Source organism: Pseudozyma flocculosa (genome assembly GCF_000417875.1).
Source record: "Pseudozyma flocculosa PF-1 unplaced genomic scaffold scaffold00003, whole genome shotgun sequence".
Classification (NCBI taxonomy): Eukaryota; Fungi; Basidiomycota; class Ustilaginomycetes; order Ustilaginales; family Ustilaginaceae; genus Pseudozyma; species Pseudozyma flocculosa.
In genome coordinates, this window is record NW_006920871.1 from 486,457 (window position 1) to 507,346 (window position 20,890).

The 20,890-nt window shown below is 63.2% G+C and overlaps 6 protein-coding genes across 6 annotated transcripts; 3 read left to right on the forward strand and 3 right to left on the reverse strand.

The window, feature by feature from the left end:
- Positions 1–815: 815 nt before the first annotated feature.
- Positions 816–2,788, reverse strand: PFL1_01284 (uncharacterized protein; the record flags this gene model as incomplete). Its single annotated transcript, XM_007878787.1, has 7 exons — positions 816–1,494; positions 1,593–1,860; positions 1,955–2,073; positions 2,178–2,270; positions 2,360–2,468; positions 2,559–2,600; positions 2,707–2,788. 7 exons carry the CDS (start codon positions 2,786–2,788, stop codon positions 816–818), a joined length of 1,392 nt encoding a protein of 463 aa, XP_007876978.1.
- Positions 2,789–3,343: 555 nt separating this feature from the next.
- PFL1_01285 (uncharacterized protein) lies at positions 3,344–5,662 on the forward strand (the record flags this gene model as incomplete). The annotated part of the gene is made up of 6 exons (XM_007878788.1): positions 3,344–3,400; positions 3,552–3,915; positions 4,026–4,222; positions 4,322–4,991; positions 5,085–5,252; positions 5,352–5,662. 6 exons carry the CDS (start codon positions 3,344–3,346, stop codon positions 5,660–5,662), a joined length of 1,767 nt encoding a protein of 588 aa, XP_007876979.1.
- A 155-nt stretch (positions 5,663–5,817) lies between these two features.
- PFL1_01286 (uncharacterized protein) lies at positions 5,818–6,669 on the reverse strand (the record flags this gene model as incomplete). The annotated part of the gene is made up of 1 exon (XM_007878789.1): positions 5,818–6,669. The coding sequence occupies one exon, from the start codon at positions 6,667–6,669 to the stop codon at positions 5,818–5,820; it is 852 nt and encodes a 283-aa protein (XP_007876980.1).
- A 2,181-nt stretch (positions 6,670–8,850) lies between these two features.
- On the forward strand, positions 8,851–14,421 carry PFL1_01287 (uncharacterized protein; the record flags this gene model as incomplete). Its single annotated transcript, XM_007878790.1, has 1 exon — positions 8,851–14,421. The coding sequence occupies one exon, from the start codon at positions 8,851–8,853 to the stop codon at positions 14,419–14,421; it is 5,571 nt and encodes a 1,856-aa protein (XP_007876981.1).
- Positions 14,422–16,601: 2,180 nt separating this feature from the next.
- PFL1_01288 (uncharacterized protein) lies at positions 16,602–17,732 on the forward strand (the record flags this gene model as incomplete). Its single annotated transcript, XM_007878791.1, has 1 exon — positions 16,602–17,732. The coding sequence occupies one exon, from the start codon at positions 16,602–16,604 to the stop codon at positions 17,730–17,732; it is 1,131 nt and encodes a 376-aa protein (XP_007876982.1).
- A 557-nt stretch (positions 17,733–18,289) lies between these two features.
- On the reverse strand, positions 18,290–19,963 carry PFL1_01289 (uncharacterized protein; the record flags this gene model as incomplete). The annotated part of the gene is made up of 1 exon (XM_007878792.1): positions 18,290–19,963. One exon carries the CDS (start codon positions 19,961–19,963, stop codon positions 18,290–18,292), a length of 1,674 nt encoding a protein of 557 aa, XP_007876983.1.
- Between the last annotated feature and the right edge of the window lie 927 nt (positions 19,964–20,890).

The window sequence follows — 20,890 nt, forward strand, 5'->3', positions numbered from 1 at the left end:
TTCCGACAGCACCGACACAGCGTGGGTGGCGCCGGTGGGTGGGCCTGCGTGTGTGTGGCCCCGCCCCGCCTCGCCTGGCTTCGCCCGCCTTCCTTGTGGGCTTCCTTCCGGCTCAGTGGCCGGTCGCCGCGGGCCCTCGGCCCTCGGCCTGATGCGAGCAAGTTCTGCCAGCCTCAGACAGAAGATCAAGCGGGCGTAGGGTTGGGCGTGATTCGTCGGCCGGCCCGCTGCCGCTGCTGCCGCGACCCTACAGTGCGCTGGCCGGCCCTTCTTGCCTGCCTTCTTGTTTCGAACGCCTGCCAACCTGACGCAAGCGCCCACCAGGCCCCTGCCTGCCTCCGTCGGCACCAAGCCTGCCTGGTGCCCGGCTTCCGAAACGCGTCCGGCTTTTTCGCTGAGCCGGTGCAGGCCAAAAAGCCAGCGGAAAGGCCTGGGCCCGGTAGGCCAAGCGGGGCAGCGTCAGGTCACGGCTCGGCGTCAACGAGCCGACGCGCCACCGGCCATGGAGGACTCCACAAACGCCCGGAGAGACTGGTCGTTCTCCACAAACGCCCGGAGAGACTGGTCGTTGTGCCATGGTCCTGGCCATCGACGGCAGACTAGGGAGATACAGTAGAGCGAATCGAATCGCGATGAGCTCAAGCAGCGATGAATATGGGTATGCAAAGGCTTTTAGTTCCGGAGCAATGTCGAATGGCCTGGATGCTGCAGCGCCTCGGCCGGATCGACGTGACGGCGGCCGAGGATCAACAATGCTAGGTAGTTACTCTGGCCGATGGAGAGATGACCACGAACGAGGCGCTGGCTCCCGTTCTCTACTTGGACACGGCCTTGAGGGCATCCTTGATCGTCTTCTCCATCTCCTCGACCTCGTCGGTGCCGACGCGGGTGATCTGGCACTTGAGCGCCTTCTCAATCTGGTCCATGTAGGTCCACGACTTCTGATCGTGGACAAAGTTGATCGAGACACCCTTGCGGCCAAAGCGGCCCGTCCGTCCAATACGGTGCAGGTAGGTCTCGGCGTCGGCCTCGCCGTTGTTGGTGAGGGGCATGTCGTAGTTGATGACGAGCGTCACCTGCTGGATGTCGATGCCGCGCGCGATCACGTTGGTCGAGATGAGCACCTTGCTCTTGCCCTCGCGGAACGCGTCAATCGTGCGGTCGCGGTCCGCCGTCTCGAGCCGGCCGTGGAGCGAGTCGACCTTGTGGCCCTCGGCCGTCATCTTCTGCGCGATCCGGTCCGCCGTCTCGCGCTTGGCGCAGAAGATGATGCTCTGCCCGATCGTGAGCAGGTTGTAGAGCTCCACCAGCACCTCGTACTTGTGGTCCTCGTTCTTGCAGTCCATGTAGAACTGCTTGATCGCCTCGACCGACAGCTCCTCCTGCTTCAACCGGATCTCGTTGGCCCCCGGGGCGAGCCGGAGCGCGAACTCGTGCACGTGGTCCGGGAACGTCGCCGAAAAGAGGACGAGCTGACACGTCTTGGGCATCGTGCTGCAGAGCGCGCAACGGGACGGGAAGGAGTAGAGGAGGGACCGGCGCGGTCAGCTCTGCAGGTGCACAGGCAGATTTGTCGAAGCGCTCCAACTCACTTCTTGACACGGATGCTCTGCTCTCCCAGACTCTGCTGGTCGAGCATGTTGTCGGCCTCGTCGAGCACAAACACCTTGATGGCGCTCGTGTCGATGCTCTTGGATTTGATCAGATCAAAAGTCTTGCCGGGCGTACCGACAATGAGCTGCGCATCGACCTTGTCGCCACGCTTGACCTCGTCAGGCAGCGAGAGCGCCGTTGTGACGTCGGTAAACTTGGACATGGTCTGCACCACCTCCATGATTTGCCGGGCAAGCTCACGAGACGCTGTTAGCGTCGTCGGGCAGGCAAGTTGGGTTCCCAGAGGGACAGATCAGCCGGCGGGACGTCTGAGCGAGGCGGTCGGACGGCGCGAACTCACGAGCGAGGACGATTGCCTGGGGCTTCTTGAGGCTGTAGTCGATCCTGGACAGCATCGTGAGGATGAAGGCGGCCGTCTTTCCGGTTCCCGACTGAGACTGGCCGATCATGTTCTTCGGCCTGCACGAGGATGTCGTGACAGGATGTCGGCCGGTGTGAGAACGGCACTGGATCCCGACCTCGGAACAGAGCCTGAACTATAGCCTCTCGTTGGCGACACTCACGGATTCTGCAGCAGCAGGGGAAGCGCCTTTTCTTGAATCTTGGACGGCTTCTGGTACTTCATAGCGTAGATGCCTTTGAGCAGGTTCTCGTGCCTGAGCGAGCGATGGGGGACATACACAGGGCATGATGAGCAAGCCAAAGCGCGGATGGCGGACGACCGAGAGCGATCGCCAACACCCACAGTCCAAGCTCCTCGAACGACTTGACCGAGTAGAGCGGCGAGTTGGGATCGGCCTGCTGGTCAGCGAGGGTGACCTGGACGTCATGCTCAGGCTCGTGAAGGTTCGTCGCTGCTCGAGGGAGACGGCCGTGGGATCATGACGGGTCAGCAATACGCGGAAAGGCGACGAGGGCTGAGAGCACGAGGAAGGACGGCTCACCTTGAGCCTCGGGCTTGGCGTCGTCGGCCTTCTTGGCCTCGCCTGACGGTAGCGGCGTCGTAGCATGGCGAAAGCCAGCAGCAAGCCGTCAGCATACAAGAGGATGGTGGCGCTGTAACCATATCAGGACGCAGCTAGTCAAACTCACCCTTGGCCTCGCCCATCATGCCAGAGATGCGGTCGGCAATGTCGCTGACCTTGTCGCCGGTGGTAGCAGGTTTGTCAGCCATCTTGGTTGGTCGGCGCTGTCAGACAGGGTGGGATGGTGCTTTCCAGCCGAGATTCCTATAAGTGGCCTGTGCTTGCGATCTCGTGGTCGAAGTCTGCTCGACGGCGTCGTAAAGAGGTCGGCGCGATGGTGTCGTAGGTGATGTTGGACGGACTCGAGAGGAACGAGAGACCAACACCTGGGCCAGCGTGGGCCTCGTCCTCTCTGCCTGCGAGCTCCAGACTGAAGCTTCGCACCCCACGCCGGCGACCGGAGCCGACTTTCTGCATCGGGTAGAAGGCAGATCGACCTCAATCATCCCCCGATTGAAGCGACGGGGACGCGTCGCGTAGAAGGAAGCTAAGGGGCCAAAGCTCAGGGCCAGGTCGGCCTGCCTCGACCGAGGTGTTGGATGAGGGCACGGCCAGGCTGCCTTGGCTGGGCTCGCTCCACACGCATGGCAGACCAGGCCAGGCCAATCCCGACCCTGCGGCGTTCCTCTCGACCTTGACTACTTCCAACCCTGCCACGCCCGAGACCCTTGCCGCCCCTCCGACGACAGCCTTCGCATGCGACCATGGGCAAACAAGATGCCGACTTCCTCCAGACATGGGTGCAGCATGACAAGAAGGTCGTGAGTACTGAGTGGCCGCAAAAAGGGGTGTCTTGGAGGGTGACTGACTGGCCTCAAGGCGCAGTCCGGTCGCCGGTCGATCCCGTCCTTCGTCCGGGAGCAAAGACGTTGACCAAAGCCTTCTCTCAATTTCCGCTACTCTGCTGTGCAGATGACCTACCGGCTGATGAGCCGCGAGCGGAGGATCCACGTCGACGAGGCAAAGCAGCGCATGCAGTCCTACTACGACTCCTGCCTCGCAAAGGACAAGGATGGGTCGAGGCCGCACGCCACATTCATCCTCATTGGCGAGCTCAAGGCTAGTCGGCGGAAAGCGAGACTCGAGGCGGCAGATGAAGACGTCAAGATGGACGACGTCGAGCGAACGCCTCAGGCCGGCGAGTCGCAGGCGTCCACCAGCAGCGGCGTACAGGCCTCTGGGCCCAGCTTCCTCTCTGGACGCATGACGGGCACGTCGCAAGGCCGTGACCTTCCGAGGCGCGGCATTGTTCTCGCTAGCGAGGCTCAACTAGAAGGTGAGGGCTCCGGCGGGCGACATGACCGGACCAGCGGCGACGGCCCTTGGGGAGACCTACTAAGAACGATCTCGCTGCTCCCTGGCGTCGACCCCCTTCGACCCCGGCAGACGCCAAGTCCAGCTTCTCGAGGATCACCTCGTCGCACATCTACTCGTTGCAGCCTGGTCCGCTTAAGGACGCTGCGATCCTGACCGGCATCCAGCACGAGCTACACACGACCGCAAAGTACGTCGACACGTGGACACAGACCGGCCGCGGCAAAGACTTGGGCGTAATCACCAACGGTTCGATCAAGGACAATTACGTGAGTCGCAGTGCGAGAAGATTCCGAGTAAAACGAAGCTTGACATGAGCAATATTGGCTGATGTGCGGATCGCTTCTCGGTCCTGCTTGGACAATCAGGATCCTACAAAGTCGCTTCCGTCCCTCGCTGGCCCAAGCGCACCAGCACTGCCGCCGCCATCCAAGGATGCCAAGACCACAAAGGCGGAGGCGGCGCGGACGACGGCACCTGCGGTGAAGGCGGAGCCTGTCGCTCCCAAGGTCGAGCCGAAGAAGGAAGAGGAGAAGCCGGCGCTGTCCAAAGGCGGGGCAGCGAAGAAGGGCGGGCTAGATTGGAGCCGGGCAAAGCCAAAATCATTGACAAAGCCGGTTCCAGCGCCGTCCAAGGACTCCAGGAAGGGGGACTCCAGCATTGTCGTCGACGACAGCGACGACGACGAGACGACCAAAGCTTCATCGAAGCGAAAGGCCAGCTCGCGGGGCAAGAACACGAGACGAGCGTTGCTAGGCGACGACAGCGACGAAGATGTCGAGGTGCCAGAGGACGATGGCGAGAGCGATGGCGACGTGGGCAAGCTTGGCTACGACATCGACGAGGGCGACGACGACGACGACGACGTGCAAGAGGTCGACCGCGACTCGCTGGCCAACAAGCCCAAGTCGGCCAAGGAGCTGCAGGCTGCGACCACGAGTGCGGGCAAGCGGGCCGACGCCAAAAAGAAGAGCCAGGCCGAGATTGACCGCGAGCGCAAGGCGCTCGAGGACATGATGGATCTCGACGACGACCCCAGTGAGCATGGAACAGGTTCGGATCGACTCTATTGCTAGACACGGACGCTCATCATTCCACCGCGACTTTTGTTTCTGCTCGTCGGCGGCGCAGATGTCGCTGCGGCAGATGAGCCATCCACGGCTATGATGCAAGGAACCGCTGATGCCAAAGATGGAGATGGGGACGAGACTCAGGTCAAGGCCAAGGCCAAGAAGCGGGTGCGGAAGCAACGCAAAGTGCAGAAGAAGGTCCGCAGGAAGGACGAGCGTGGCTACACGGGTGAGTGCACGAGATTAATGGTAGCCCCTCTGGCGCGTCGACGACTGCTGACAGCCCCTTCAACATCTCCTCTGACGTCGTGTCACGGCCCTGGAACAGTCACGGAGATGGTCGACGAGTACGAGTCCTACAGCTCCGACGAGTCCGACGCTCCGGCACCGGCACCCAAGCTCAAAGCCGCGCCATCGAGATCAGCCGCGCGGTCGACTTCATCGAGCGCCTCGACGACGCCCGCCCCGTCGGCCCCGACGAGTCGAGCTGCCTCGACTGCGCCGGCCAAAAAGGAGTCGCAGGCGAGCGGCACTGCACCGTCGGCCGCAGCAAGCGGGCGTAAAGGCACCGCCGCACCGAAAAAGGGCCAGCAGAGCCTCAACAGCTTCTTTACCAAGAAGCCAAAGGAGTCGAAGTAGGCGGCCGGGTAGCGCTGCGTCGGATGCCGCCACTCTAGATGCTGCAAGAGCACGTTCACGTCTGTCTCTCTGTCGCTGCCAGTCACGGTGGCCAACCTGATTTCACTTATCGAGCTCCTTACACCGCGACGTACGGCCTCTCGACCCGCCTGGGCTCAATGTGCGGCGGCCTCGCGGAACCAGGTCCTGTCGAGGACGCCCTCGCCACGCTCTTGGCCCTGACCCTTGACTGGATCCTGGGCATCGAAGAGGGCCTTTTTGTGTGCGCCGTCGACGAGCTTGACGATCTCGTCGACGTCGTACCTGCAGCCGTTGACGTTGGGGTAGCGCATGTTCCAGCTGGCTGCGCCGCGCGGGTAGCAGCCAAGCATGGTGAAGTCGTGCGACGACTCGAGGGACCGATGCGTGTACCCGGCAGGGATGAGGAGGATGTCTCCTGGTCGAAGTCGAAGGTGGTGCTCGGTCTTTGGGCCACCTTCGCTTTCGCCCTCACCCGACGCCCCTCCCGTGGTCGAGGACCGCAGTGGTAGCGATGATGGTGGTGGTGGTGGCGGTTTGGCACGCTGATCCGAGCCGCCGAGCATGATGGAGGCGTCGCCGCGCAGGACAAAGAGGAGCTCGTGCGTCGTGGTGTGGTAGTGGGCCTGGCGGTACATGCCAAACTCCCACGACGGCTGCCAGCCTCGTCGTTCGACGAGCTCCTTTGCCTTGTCGCTCGGGAAGTCTGCCTGTTCGGAGCCTCCCGCCGTGTCGGCATCGCCGCCGTATGGAGATCTGTAGTGCAGTGCAGGCAGCGAGTGCGGTTTACCGTTGGGAGAGTAGCCGTCGCTGTCGAGGTGGATGACGTCGACGGCTGGGGAGGACGTGGTGGACATGGCGACACGCTGACGGGGACAGTGAAGGATTCTGCTAAGTCGGACGTGGCGGGCGATGGACGAATTCGAGCGGGCTGGCGTCAGCTGTCGATGGAAGGTGTTGAGTATGCTCGTATGGTGGCAGAGACGCATGGATCGCTGCTAGCCCCTGAGGTGCAATGATGGAGGTGCGGTGGCGAGGGGCAAGAAGGACGACGACGAGGAGCTGACTCGACCCCAGAGAGACGCCCGGGCCTCTTTGACCAAGCCAAGGTGACGTCCGCGCCCACGCCCTTGGAGAAAATCCGCAGGTGGAGGCATATGGGAGCAGGCCTCTGGCAGGCGTTGGACCCTGGCCTGCCCACCGGCCGGTTGAAGAGCCAGCTGCCTGCGTGGCCCAAGGTAGCCTAGCCTGCCTACCGCCTGTCCCTGCCACTTTGTTTTGGCGGGCGGCTCCCATGCAGCCGCCCCCTGAGCCACAAACGACCACAGATGGTGACAAGCCGGGCCTCCCGCTCCCTCTTCGTTCATGTGTAACAACGCAATCAACCTGTCATGGAGGACGAGCGCAGGCGCAACGGACCTCTTGCTCCCGTGCATGAGCTGCGCCTCGCCATTCAGCGCCATACTCTCTCGGCCTGCAAGCGGGAGGACGGGCTGCCTGTACGTATGAGCTGGCAGCCAGTCCAAGCCGCTCCATGCCGCCGGCCTGGCCTCGGAAAGGCAGGTCAGCCTCCCCTCTCGGACACATCTCTCGACCAGCAACGACGCGCGCGACGGGCTGGGGTGGCGACAGTTACGAGTGGCGGTCATGTCCATGGCGTTGGCCTTCCTGTCCTACTGTAGACTGCCGGCACAATAACGAAGGACCAGCAAGCAAGCAAGCAAGCGAGCAAGCAAGCGCGAAAGGCCGAAAGAGATGCAGGGGGACCGACCGCCTGCGTGCAGCAGCAGGCCAGGTTAGGCCCAACACATACAGAGCAACGCGCCTGCAAGCAAGGTCGATCCCTGACCCTGCCTGGCCCTGCCCTGCCCTACCTCGTCAGACGGTCCTTTCCACCACGCTGCGTCCTTTCGTTTGTTGGGTGGGGAGAATAACCCGCCTCTTGTCCTCAATGCGTGCGACTATCCTGGACGGGCGTCCAAGCATGGCACAAAGCGCAACAAAGGCACCCATGAGATCCGCGGAGGGCACGGGGGCGTGCGAAAAAGAAAAAAGTCTGGGGTAACCAGCCGGCTCGCTCTCGTTTTAGCACGTACAGACGGGCGTCTGTGTCGCTGTCGTGGTCATCTGGCTCACTGCCCGCACTCAGAGGGAAGAGTGGCGGTGGAGATCAAGATGACGAGGGGCCCGCCGCGCACCAAATAGACCACGTTTCGTAGGCCGAACGAGGGAGAGAGAGCCGACCAGGTTGGTCCCTTTGGTCGACATGGGCGTAGCGAGCACAGGGCGCAGCGGCTACGGCCTGTATGGTAGCCTGCCGAAGCCAGGCTGGGTTCTCCTGTGGGCCGTCGATCTCGCTGCAGCCTAACACGATCGTCGCTGGTCTACCGAGCCGGCTTGCTTGTCGGCCTTCCGTCCTACCTCTCGCTCGCCTCCCTTGCCATAATCGCCCTGCCTACTTCCAACGACGACACGACAGCGGACCTTGACAAGAGTGGAAACGCGGCGAGCCATCGAGAGCGAACCGCTTCGGAGTCTGGACACTGCGCGCAGGTGGTGTTGACTCTCCATCCAAGCTGCAGCGCCATCGGCCACCTCTCTGCCTGTGTCCTCTCGCCCTCTTCCCTCCCTTTGGCGCCACTCCGCCTCCCATCTACAGCACTACTTCCTCATCTTAGACCGTCCCGCGCCCCCTCGTCCTGCAGCCTGCGTCCAGCCACGCTTCACGTCCAGACGACGGCGTCTTCTGCTCATGCTTGGCCCAGCACAGCTGCCTCACCCCTAACGACCTCGCAGACGAAGCGTCCGGACCGGCGTCACCCCGACCCCGACGATCATCAGCTACGATCTCGACCACGACCAAGACCGCAACCACGACCTTCAGAACGACAACCAACCACGAGCGCCAGCACGACCGTCACCGCCGCCAAGGGAAGATTCAGATACCTTATCCTTGATTCAGGCTCATACCCTTTGCCGTCCCGCCATCATCCACCGCCGACCTTCGAGCCTCTGTTCCGCCAGCAAACAGCAAAGGTCACCCTCTCGCTATACCCACCACCTTCCGTCTCGCCGTATGATCTCGACTCTACAAGCGCCGGCAGTCTTTGAGTGCATCCGCCCCTGATCACCCGCGTGTCCAAGGGCACGCGACGTCTCGGCCTGCCGCCATGGGCAGCCATGGTACCAACAGCGATGAGCCTTCGCTAGAGGGTCCGCCCGCAGGCCCCTCGGATTCAGGTCGTGGTCGACGCAGCTCGGTCAATCCGCTCGGCAGCTTGTCACTGCGAATGCCTAGGTCGAGCAGCGTCAAGCAGCTGGTGCAGCGATGGGAGATCACGACTTCGCCCACGTCGTCGCCCGTAAAGGAACGCGCCACCGGCAGCGGCGGGCCTTTGTCGGGACCCGCCGAGCATCAATCGGGTCGAACCGCAAGGAGGCAAAGCCTGGCAACACCACATCTGCCCACAAGCCGGCATGACTCCGGAGCGATGAGGAAGAGACCGGCTAGAAAGAACACGGCGCCGGCGACAGCGCCCGGCCCGTCGAAGCAGCCTTCACGTCAACCCAGCGGCGAGGCTCGAGAAGACACAGGCTTGAAGGCGGATCCGACCCATGCTATCGTCCACGGCACTGTGGGCAAGATGGACTGGACGCCGAATTACGGCCTGCGCAAGCACGCCGACCTGTCCCCAGAGGCTCGCTCATCGGATCGCGCCGAGAGGATACTGCCGAAGACTTCGGCGTCGGCCCGCACCGAAGGGTCGAGAAAGTCGCCCTCGGACAGCAAAGTATCACCTCCTGATAGCAGAACTGCCAAGCCGGCAACGCAGAAGGCCTCGCCGCGACCAGACTCAAAGAGCGGCAGCAGTCCGCCATCGATACCACTCAAGTCGGTCCATCCCGCCACGTCTCTTCCCTCGTCGACCGCGACGTCCGCCGCGACCACACCAACTCAAGCATCTGTACCGGTCCAACGCCCTGCTGCTAGTCCAGCGCCCGCCCAAGACGAGGCACCGTTCATAACAAGCCCCAGCAGAACGGCGGCAGCACGGCCGTCGGTGCTGAAACCAATCGCCAACACGGCTGAACCGAGCCGTCTGTCGGGGCCGACAGCGCTGTCGCCGCCCAACACTGTGGCCGAGACGAAGCCGAGGGAAGCAGGCACAAGAGATGCATGCGATCAACCCCCAACGCCATCGGCTTTGCCTGCTTCGAAAACGCCGCAGGACGCGGATCTGTCTGGCGCTACGCTGAGACCTCGCGATGGGCTCGTCCGCACCTCGGACGGCACGCACATCTTTGACCTCGAGGGCAAGAGCCCCAAGAATGGCACCAGCTGGCTGCCCTCCGTCTTCCTGGACGAGCCCGGTCCGGGCAAGTCGGCTCGCGATGCGGCTGATCGCAGGCTATCGGCCTCGGGCTCGAGCGGGTCGAAACTGGAGGTGAAACCAGACGGGAGGCCCTCGACCAGCGACGAGAGCTGTCGGACCCTCGCTCCTGCTGCCTCGGACAAGCGCAGCTCGAGTCAGTCGTGCGACGACTGCTGTTCAAAGGGCTCGTCGACGCTCCTTGGCCCATGCGAGAGCTGCTACTCGTCGTCGTCGTCGTCGTCTTCGTCGTCGTCCTCTCCCTCGGAAACTGAGCCCGGATATCGCCCCGCCCCGACACCCCGACGTAGCGTCGACCTCGACGATATCCTGCCGGTGCCTGCGGACATGGTCTTCGCCTCGTCCGCTCCTCCACTGCACCTGCCCGCCCTGGATGAATACCTGGCCAATCCGATTCTGTTCAGCAAGCCGGACTTCTGCGACGCTGTTGCAATATGCACGCGCAAGGAAAGGGATCTGTTTGGATTAGAGGGGGTCGATCAGGTGTTTGATGCCGCAGACAACGATGGCGGCAGCCTGGGTAGCAGGCTCGGCATCAGGGCCTCTCCAGGCGGAAGCAAGCGGCGGATGCCGGTCCTGGAGGTCGCTGGCGGACAGATGAACCTGCCGCAGGGAGCTTTTGCCTCAGCCACCAAGACGCACGAAGCCTCCCAGCGTCAGCGATCCGGCGGCCTCAGGCAAAGGCGGGCAGGGAAATACGCGAAAGTGGACGATCAAGACGAAAACGAGCTCGAGGCCATCACCGTCATGGACAAGGTGGCTGGCGAGCGCGGCCGCAGCGATGGGTCAGAGTCGGACGACGATGGCAAGACGATCTTCGCGTCGGACCAAGGACACGGGCACCGCGACCAGGAGCAGAAGACGTCGCCGACTGACGAGGTCCGCGCCGTCGACTATCCGCAGCGCCCAAAGATGCCTCCGCAGGCCGACAGCGACCTTTCGCTTCCGGTTCCCTCTGGCGTGCCCAGCCGGCTGTCGACGGCGTCGCATCCCGTCACACGCCTCGAGATGTTCCCGCCCCTGATGCTGCTCAAGGACAACTCGTTGGATGAGCTCAAGTCCAACGCCATCGGGCCGAGGAAGCCGCCCGGCGGCATCTGGGACATCCAGATCCTGGGCACCATCTTCGACTTCATCATCGGCGCCGAGGGCAGCAACTTTGCCGCCGGCCTCTTCCGCCTCGAGCTGCTGCGCGACTTTGCGCAGATGATGGCGGCTATGCTGCACTTTGAGAGCACCACCCAGCCGCTCGGAGCGGTTGACCAGGTCCGCAAGTTTCTCCTCCAGACGCTGCCCTCGCTGCTTGCGCTCGACTTTGTGTCGCTGTTTGGCTACGCCGTCATCTTCTTCCTGGCGTGGATGTGCGTCACGGCCCTGGCTCTGTTCAAGTTCTGGCGCATGACGCGAGCCTACGATCCGAACCGCAACGTCGAGGGCTTCGAGTCGCAGGGCTGGATCTACAAGACGTCGTCGCGCGGCAGCAAGCTTCTCAACACCACCATCGTCTTCCTGCTCTCGACGCTCTACCTGCCGCTCAGCAAGCTGGCCGTCGATGCCCTCGTCTGGTCTTCCGACTTCTGGCCGGTCCCTAATCCGTACGTGGGCGGCATCGACGATCCGCTCCTCGACCCGCTCGGCGACGCCGACGTTTGGCGGCAACCCACCGACTTCTGCTACACGACCACGATGCGCCTCGACGGCTTTAACTGGGCCTACGTCATCGTGCCCATGGCCGCGCTGACGTTCTGCCTCTACACGCTGTGGTACCCGTACAAGATGATGAGGACGATCCGCGACATGCTGCCGGATGTCAGCCCGTACAACGAGCTGGGCAAGAAGCGGACCGAAGAGGAGATGGAGATCGAGTACGCTCGGCTGCTTAATCGCGACAAGTCGCCGCTCAACTTCCTCTACAACAGCTACCGCCGCAAGTGGGGCTTCTACAAGCCCATGTACATCCTCTTGTTCAAGTTCAGCAACCTCATCATCATCGGCGTGCTGGCCAAGGACAATTGCCTCTTCCGCTCGGTGCCGACCAAGACGATGCTGGCCATCCAGCAGATCTCGCTCATCGTCGTCATGTCGTTCCTGCTGGGCCTTCACCTCTACATCAAGCCGTTTGTCGATCACATCTCGAACCGCTCCGAGATGGTCAGCCGCATCGGCTACGTCTTCACCGCCATTGTCGGCCTGCTGGTGGCGCTCAACGTGCAGGGCTCCACCGTGTACAACACCGCGGTCCTCTACTGCATTCAGGCGTTCTCGTACACGGGCAACATCTACTTTGCCACCATCGGCACCTCGATCGCCGCGCACCAGGTCAAGCGGTGGCAGAAGCGCGTCGACTTTAGCATCGACATCTTTTCGCCGCTGCTCGACCTGCAAAAGCACATCCGCCGGCGCGTCTGGCAGGAGACGTTGTCGATCCTCCTCCTCTCCGGACGTGGCCTGCACATGCCTCTCGAGCAGGTCATCGCATTCTCCATGTCCGAGAGCGATGCGTGGCCTCCCTACCTGCTCGACTTCCGCGGCTCGGCGGCCGAGCGTCACATCGAGAATCTCAAGATCGTCAAGCAGATCGGCATCGAAGAGTACCGCAGGCACGTCGATTACAGCCGCACCGCCCACGGCGCCCGCCTCCGCGAGCTCGTCAAGATCATTCAGCGGACCTATGCCGGCCCAGACGCCTACTTCCGCCCGATGCACCCGCCGTTCCCCAGCGGCGTTTCGTCCTTCTTCGGCAAGGCGTTTGTCGTCCCCTTTCCGCCAACCATCGTCATGCGCTACGACCAGGGTCAGGAACACACGCTGCAGATCACGTCGCTGCAGGACTTTGAAGCGTTTGTCCGGCAGAATGCCTCGGACGACATCTGCTCGCGACGACTGGTCCGACAGGCTCTGAGGGCCCTCGAGGGCCAGCGTGTCCTCTGCCCTCATGTCGACAACCAGCCGTACGGGAGGGACAAGCACGGCCCAGCTTGGGCGAACAAGCTCTGTGCCAAGGTCGGTGTGGGCCGCGCGGGACGCTATGCGCGCGCCCCGGCACATGTCCACGATTACACGATGGTGACGCCCGTCTCGTACATCGAGGGTACCCTGCAGATCGAGCGGCGCCAAGAGCACGAGTGGAACGGCTACAACTTTTCGTCGGGCTTCTACGTCAAGATCATCTATGACCAGGGCGGGAGGAGGCAGGAGTCGAGCGGCGCCGTGACGACGGTGCGGGAGGCGTTGGAGGTGAGCGGCTCGAGGGCGTTTGGGCTGCCCGACGACTTTGACATGACGCCGAGCCTGGCGCGCTTCCTCAAGGACAACGAGGGCATTGTCCGGGAGCGGGTGCCGTACGTCGAAGAGATCCTGCAACGCTACCGCCGCGACTTTGAGCGCGAGGCGCGCCGCAAGGAGCGCGAGATGCCCTACTCGTTCGAGACCGACGTCTTTGACAACCATCAGCTCTCGCACGACGAACTGCGCTGGACGCTGCGCAGCACGGTCAGGAGCCGTGCGTTGGCGCACCTGCCCGACGACTACCGCGGCAGCATCACCCTGCTCTACGAGCGCCTTGCCGCCATCAACCGCTCTCCCGTCCACCGGTACTGGTGGCTCCTCTTCGACGAGCTGTGGAGGATGAACAGCGAGGACTACAAGCTGCTTCGCACGCATCGCCGCTCCTTTTCGCCGCAATTCGCCACCAGCATCGCCTATACGCCCATGCCTCGCGCCCAACTGGAGCGCTATCTGCGCAAACGTGGGCTGTGGAAGCAGGATGGCCGCGCGGGCGGACCGTTCAACCGCGGACTGCTCAACCGCATCTACTTCTACCTCCACGAGATCGTATTCGCCGGCCATCACAGCGGGCGGACGCCTCCGCAGTCCAGGGTTGTCGAGGAAGGACGACCAAAGCACGGTCGTCCAACATCGGGAGGCCGTGGTCAGATCCCGATCGGCTTCGGCACCACCCCGCAGAACGCAACTAGGCGAGACTTTCCGTCGTTCGCCGGGGAAGAGCCTGCACACGCCGTCCCGGCACCGCCGTCTGCGCCCTGGCAGCGGGTCGAGGACGATGATGGATCGCCGCACAGCTCGCGGCTGACGGGCGGTGGCACGGCCTACTCGATGTCGAGCATCCGCGATCGAAGCGCGTACGTGTGGGAGCAGAGGATGAGTGGCCGACCGCTCTCGACGCGCATGCAGCGGCTGAAGATCAAGATGCTCCAGTGGCTCAACCTGTCGCCCTACCTGCTCGACTTTGACAGGGAGAGGCTCTTCCTCTACGTCGAGCTTGTCGGCGACAAACGCGAGCAGCGCTACGTCCTCTTGCCCGATCGAGCCGCCGCGGGCCGGCGCTGAGCCGTGCCGCCGAGATTGTCGGCGTAGCCATCGTCCCTGCTCCACCAGCGTCTTCCAGCACCTTCGACGTTGGCGCCCTAGCTTTCTCTGCTGATTTTACCCGGCCCTCTTTTCGATACCACTCGTGATCCTCTCGCACCTGCATACCCCGGACCCTCACATACATTCATTCTTTCGTCTTCTGCCTCAGTCTATTTGCTCATCTTGCGCATTCTCGAATGGATCCTGACCTCAGCTCGCCCTGTCTGCTCGTCGGCCGTGCATTGGGAAGGATAAGGCGACGGACAGGATGGATGCTCGATCGAAGTCGATCGGACCGTGGCCATTGGCGGACCAGACCCTGTTCGGCTACGAGGCAGCCAGGCCACGCGAGCGAGCAGTTAGGTCGGGACTGAGACCAGCTTCGGCCTGCGCCAAGAACTTCTTTTTTTCAGAAACAGGCAGGGCGGCCGGCCGCCAAGAACTCGATTGCACGTACGGGGGGGCCGGTCTAGCAGGCCCCCTCCCTGCCTCCCTCACCGCCCGCAGCTAGTTGTCCCCCTCGCCTCATCGTCTACTGGATCAGCTGAGGTTCGTCTCTGACTGGATCGGCTCAGATGGCTTCGCTTCGGTGCTCGTCCGCCGTAAGCCGTTCCTGGACACGGTCTAGAACCGCTGAATGCGACGTTTCGACGAGCTTACACAGCGCCAAAGGCGGTGCTGGCATCGAGCGCGCCTGGGCTGTAGAAGAATGGCGCGAACCACGTCTTGAGGTCGCGCTGCCTCTGTGCGATACATGAATCGGCCTTCCCAACTCGTCCACTGGCCAGGATGACCCTCCTCCTCGAGCTCTTCATCGTGCTCGATGGAGTAAAGGCATGCTAGAGAGCTCTTGGTGGAACGAAGAGCAGGCAAGGGACTCCCTCCCCCGTCACCTCGTGACCAACATGGCACTAAGTTACAGTCTTGCTCGTCGTTGGCGACCAAAAGCCGGCCGGACCTCGAAACACGGAAGCGACGGCTCCCTTGGTCGCCAGCAGTATTCGACAAGTCGGCTCCCGCCTCTCCGCATTCCAGAGCCGGGGTACAGCCAAGACTCTTAGCTGTCCCCATTCCTGCCCGTCGTCCCGGCTTTTGCACCGCCGCCCTCCCTGCTCACCTCTCTTTGTTCTACCGATGTCACTAACGGCACGGCCTCCGTCGCCGACGCAAGGTTCCGTCATGCTGATCTCGTCCGGTCGGACCGTCCTTAATCCCCCGGTCGCAACGCTCCGGCCTATCGTTACCGACTCTCCGCACATGCGTGATCACCAGCATCTATGTCGCCCCTCGATAAGCTGCGACGATCCAGACGACGCCAAGCAATGGCTGCCCCGGCGACCCGGCTCGGATTGGGTCGCCGAACTCGTCTCGCCGGCGCTCGAGAGCGAGCGGATCAGATGATCTTTCAATCCTAGCCTGGCTCGCGGTCTCCTTGGACGACGAGGAACGTCGTGCTTCCACGTGCGCGCCGAATCTTTGCTCGAGGCCGATCCGAGCACCCGTTCGTCCGGGTTCGTCCAGGCCGAAGGAGCTTGAACCCGGCCCAGCTGCTTCAGGACTGCTCCGAGAGGGAGCTCAACCATCGGTGCACTGCACGCTCCCCTTGTCTGAGTCGTGACGGTTATCTCAGATGAGACCAGGACGATGGCTCGACCTCGAAGGTCGACAATAGATGGAACCAGGATGACGAGCATGAAGCGAGCGCGACCGACTGCCTCGTCCGCCCTGGCTGAAGTACGGATTTCAAGTCTGGACTTGCGGGGTCGCAAAGCAAGGGTGACGAGCCGAGGGCTTGGCGGACGGACGGGATCCCGTCGCCTCGCATCGCACCGCCATGTCGGGGCCAAAGACGGCATTCTTACCTCCCTTGTCTCTAGGGGTCAGACGATGCGGGCTATCCCTTGCTGTCCGTACGTGCTCCAGGAAGGCGCGGTCACGACACGACATCTCTCACGACACGACAATGGGATTGCGAGAGCCCAATCCAGACAGTATAGCGAGCTGCGCCGCGGTCATCGAAGCTATAAAGAGCGGGTTCCACCCCAAACTGTTCTCCCCTCGGTCACCGCGCTCTCCAAGCTTCTTTCCCCTCGCCCTTCCTTCCATCAACACCTCCAACGGCAACTTGCCTCTTGCTCTCCACAACACCCGCATCGATCATGAAGGTCGCGCTCTCTTCGGCCTTGATCGCCCTGTCTCTGACGCTCGTCGCGGCGCCGATCGAGGTGGCTGAAGCGACCCCGATCCTGGACAAGCTGGCCGACAAGATCGGACGGTTCGTCAGCAAGCCCCGAAGTTTTACGAGCGCCATCTACGCGCGCGCCACGCCGGACCAGATTGTCACTTCGACGGGCGCCAGGCCCGCCGGCCAGGCCAATGCGCTGGGGCGGTACAACGTCTACCTCGACTCCAAGTCCGACACCGTCTGCTGGGACATCCTGCTCGAAGGCGTGACGGGCGAGTACATGTCGCCCGCCAGGACGGCTACGCACATCCACCAGGCGCCGCGCGGAGCGGCCGGCCCGCCTCGGATCGCCTTTCCCAACCCCGAGTTCGTCAAGACGCTGGCGGGCAAGGAGATCCGCCAGTCCAAGGGCTGCATGAAGGGGCCCTTCGTCACCGGCATCAAGGCGCCCGCCGGCGATCCCAACGGTGTGGACACGGGTTCCGCCAGCGGGTTCCGGGTGGGCGACATCGAGGCCAACGTGGCCAACTTCTTCGGAGACGCGCACACCAAGCAGTTCCCGGACGGCGCGGTCCGGGGCCAGTTTATTCCGTCCGAACGACCCGTCAAGGCGCCCCGCGAGTTTACCTCGGTCCTGCGCACTCGTGCCTCGCCCGACCAGGTCGTCAACCCGAGCGGGACGGTGGGTGTGGGCCAGCCGGGCGCCAAGGGCACGTTCGAGTTCAAGATCAACACGCACCACGACATCCTCTGCTACCGCATCGAGGTCTCGGGCGTCACCGGAGACTACCTCTCGCCCGCCAAGACGGCGACGCACGTCCACCAGGCCGCCCGCGGCGCCAACGGCCCGCCTCGACTGGCCTTCCCCAACCCGCAGCCCGCCTGGTGGGCGTGGAACAAGAAGACGGCCAAGCGCACCTCGTCCGGATGCATCAAGGGCCCCTTCACCACGGGCCTCGTCGGTGCCGACGGCAGCGATACCGGATCCCAGAGCGGATTCAGCCTCCAGCAGCTTCAGGACAACCCGAGCGCCTTCTTTGCCGATACCCACACCGAGGCCTTCTCGGCGGGTGCTGTCCGCGGCCAGCTTGAGCGCGTCAAGTGAGGATGCAGCAAGTAGAGCGTCGTCCCCCTCCCTTCCTGGCCCCCCGTCATCATCACCCCGTCGATGACGACGTCGAGCTCGACCACCTAGCTCCGCCTCATCGATCGCGCGTGACACGTAGCGCGAGGCTCTGGTACCGTTTTGCCTTTGTTCTGTCACCAATTCGAGCCGCTCTTGCGTTGTCCGTACCTGTTCAACCACCAGGCCCAGTGCTGCTCCATGTATCACACGTTTTGAGGACCGAGGACAATGCCAGCACCTTGAAGCCGATGCCAGGATCGCGACCTCCTCGCTGGTGTGAGAGTGACAGGGCCAGTCATCTGGGCGGCGTCCGAGCGTCGATAACACGGGGAGCGGTCCGAGCCAACGTCTGCGCAAGGCGGGTCTTTGTTTCAGCTTTGCGATGGCAGGAGGATCGATGCGAGCACCTGGGCAGAGCTTGCAGGAGGAGCCTACGGTCACTTAGAGTACATTATCAAAGGCCGGAATTGGGAGAGACTAGAGAAAAGGCGAGGGAGAGAGGGGCAGAGGGGACGTAGAGAGCGACACTGCCGCCCTCACCCGACTGGGCATCGCCTGCGGTTGTGGCCAAACTGCTTGCAGTTGCTGCATCTCGCGCTGCCCTTGCCTGACGGCGTACCCGTGTTTTCGGACCCATTCGCGGTCGTCGTGTTGGCTGTCGACGCCGGCGTGTTTTGTACGGCGGCAGGATTGATCTGCTGTGGTTGATGCTGCTGGGCCTGGTGCTGCTGCTGCTGTTGCTGCTGTTGTAGTTGTTGCTGCGCCTGGGCCTGAGCCTGGGCCTGCGCCTGCGCTTGTTGGAGCTGTTGGGTTTGCTGCTGCTGCTGCTGCTGGAGTTGCTGCTGCATCGTCATCTGCCCATTCATTCTCGCCATCCCAGGGTTGGTATTGTTGATGCTCGAGCCCGGCTGAAGCACGGGTGATGCAGTGGCGGCCGATGCCTGGACAACCGCCGCGCTGTGGCTCGTCTTGCGTCGCTTCTTGGCCGACTTTTCGAGCCTCGATTCTGCCTTTTGGATGATGTTGTCGAGATCCTTTTCTAGGCTGTGCTTGCCCGCCGAGTCCGCGCTGTCCCACACCCCTAACAGCCTGAGCAGATTCCTCTCAAACGACGGCTTCACCCCTGCTGCCGTCGGCGACGCGATCGGCACGGTGACGGAGGTGATAACATCGCCGGTGGGCTGCTGGTTGATGACGGGTGCGGGCGCAGGGGTCGGCGTTGGTGCCGGAGCGGGTGCGGGGGTTGGCGCGGGTGCAGGTGCGGCCATCAGGGACAGGTTGGCGTTGTTCTGCGCGGCGGTGAGCAGGTTGTGCGCCTGGGCGGCCGGGTTGATGGCGTTGTTGGAGCTGTCGTCTTCGGCGGCCTTGCGCTGCTCCTTGATCTTGCGGACCTGCGAAGGCAGATTGTCCCGATCGGCCTCCATGGGGTGGTTGTGCCTTCCCTCGAGGATCCTCAGCTCCATCTTGCCGTTCTTCCAGTTCTTTGTGCATTGCACGCGGAAGGGGCAGCCGATCTTTAGCGAGCCCCTCTTGCGTCGCTCCTTTTCCTTGGGCACCTGGCGTTTGTTTGGCTTTGCTGGCGTGCCGTCGGGCTTGTTGACGTTGAGCGCGCTTTCGGGGTAGCCGCCTCTGTAGCATGACCAGCATATCCGCGTCTGGTTGTTGGCCGACCACTGGATGCGGATGTCGAAGCCCTGCGAGTAGGCGTAGCTGTGCATGTAGGTGGATGCCGAGTCGAGGGTGTCGAAGTCGACCTCCAACGGCATCGACGGCGGTGAGATGAGGTTGTCCGAGGCTCCGGCCATGGACGGCGGCTGCTGCTGCTGCTGCTGCTGCTGTTGTTGCTGCTGCTGTTGGTGATGCTGTTGCTGCTGCTGCGCCGCCTGCTGCTGCTGCTGCTGTTGCTGCACCTGCTGCTGTTGCTGGTGCTGCTGCTGGTGAGCCTGCTGCGAAGCGTCGACGTGCTGTTGCGCCTGCTGGTGCTGCTGCTGCGGCGTGGCGTGACCCTGCTGGCCCGGATGGGCGGGCGAGGCCGAGCTCTGCGTAGGTGCCATGGGGAAAGAGTGCGACGAGATGCCCGTCCCCAGCAACGCGCCCGGGCTGGCCGAGGAGCCAGAAGGGCCATGGCTGTGACCATAGTTGAGGGGAGGCAGGTGGGCGCCAAACAACGTCGGATGGTGTCCGCCCGGGTGGGAATGGTGGTAAGACATGTCGGATCAGCAGCCAATGACCAGGGCGGGCCGGCCCTAGCTATCGGAGATCGGCAGGATCCGCGTCGGCAACGCGTGTCGGAGGTCAAGCCGAGCCGAAGGACGACGACGTGTGGTTGCCAGAAAGGAGGCGTCGGGGCCCGGGCCGTGTCCCGAGAGCGTCGAGGCGAAGACGGGCCGATGTCGTGCTCGTCGCTAGGCAGGGGCCTGACGCGCAGCAGTGAGGAGCAGAGCGGAATCCGTCGGGATGTGGCGAGGTCGGCCTCGTTCCTGGACAGGCTCTTCGACGATGATGACGCGCGAAGGATGGGCAGCCGGTGTACGCGTTGGAGAGCAGCCGCTGTCGGTGGTCGAGCTGGACAGCGGTGGCCGCGTCGCGGATGATCGCGTCGAATCGAGGGAAGACGATCGCGTCGAGCGGAGAGGGGGGCGAGTGGACGAGCAAGCAAGACGAAGGGGCAAGCCGTCCAGCTTGGTACAGTAGTCGAAAGCGGGCGAGCGAGCGGTGAGCCGATCAGGCCGCGATGGGTGTGGACGAAGGACGAGGCCACGAGGACGGCTGGTCCGGGGTAGAGAGGGTTGGATGGCCGTCCTGGTGTTGGACGGGCGGGCGGAGCCGGCGACGGTCCGAAGGAAGGGAGCAAGGCCGAAGAGTCCTGGCAATGGTGCGGCCCAGCAGGCGACGCAGGGTCCGTCGCGATGGACAAGCAAGCTGCTGCTGCTGCTTGACGAGCGTGCAGAGGCAGCGAGGGGGCAGGAAGGTGATGGAGTCGTAAGGATACGCTGGGGCAGGGGAGCGTGGCGAACAGCGTACGCTCAAGCGTGGCCCTGGCTTGCTGGCGGGGAAGGNGGGGGGGGGCGAGCAGGGCCGAGGGCGGGGATGGGGGCGGGGCGGGCGTGACGTGGCCGGAGGAAAAGTTTGGTCGT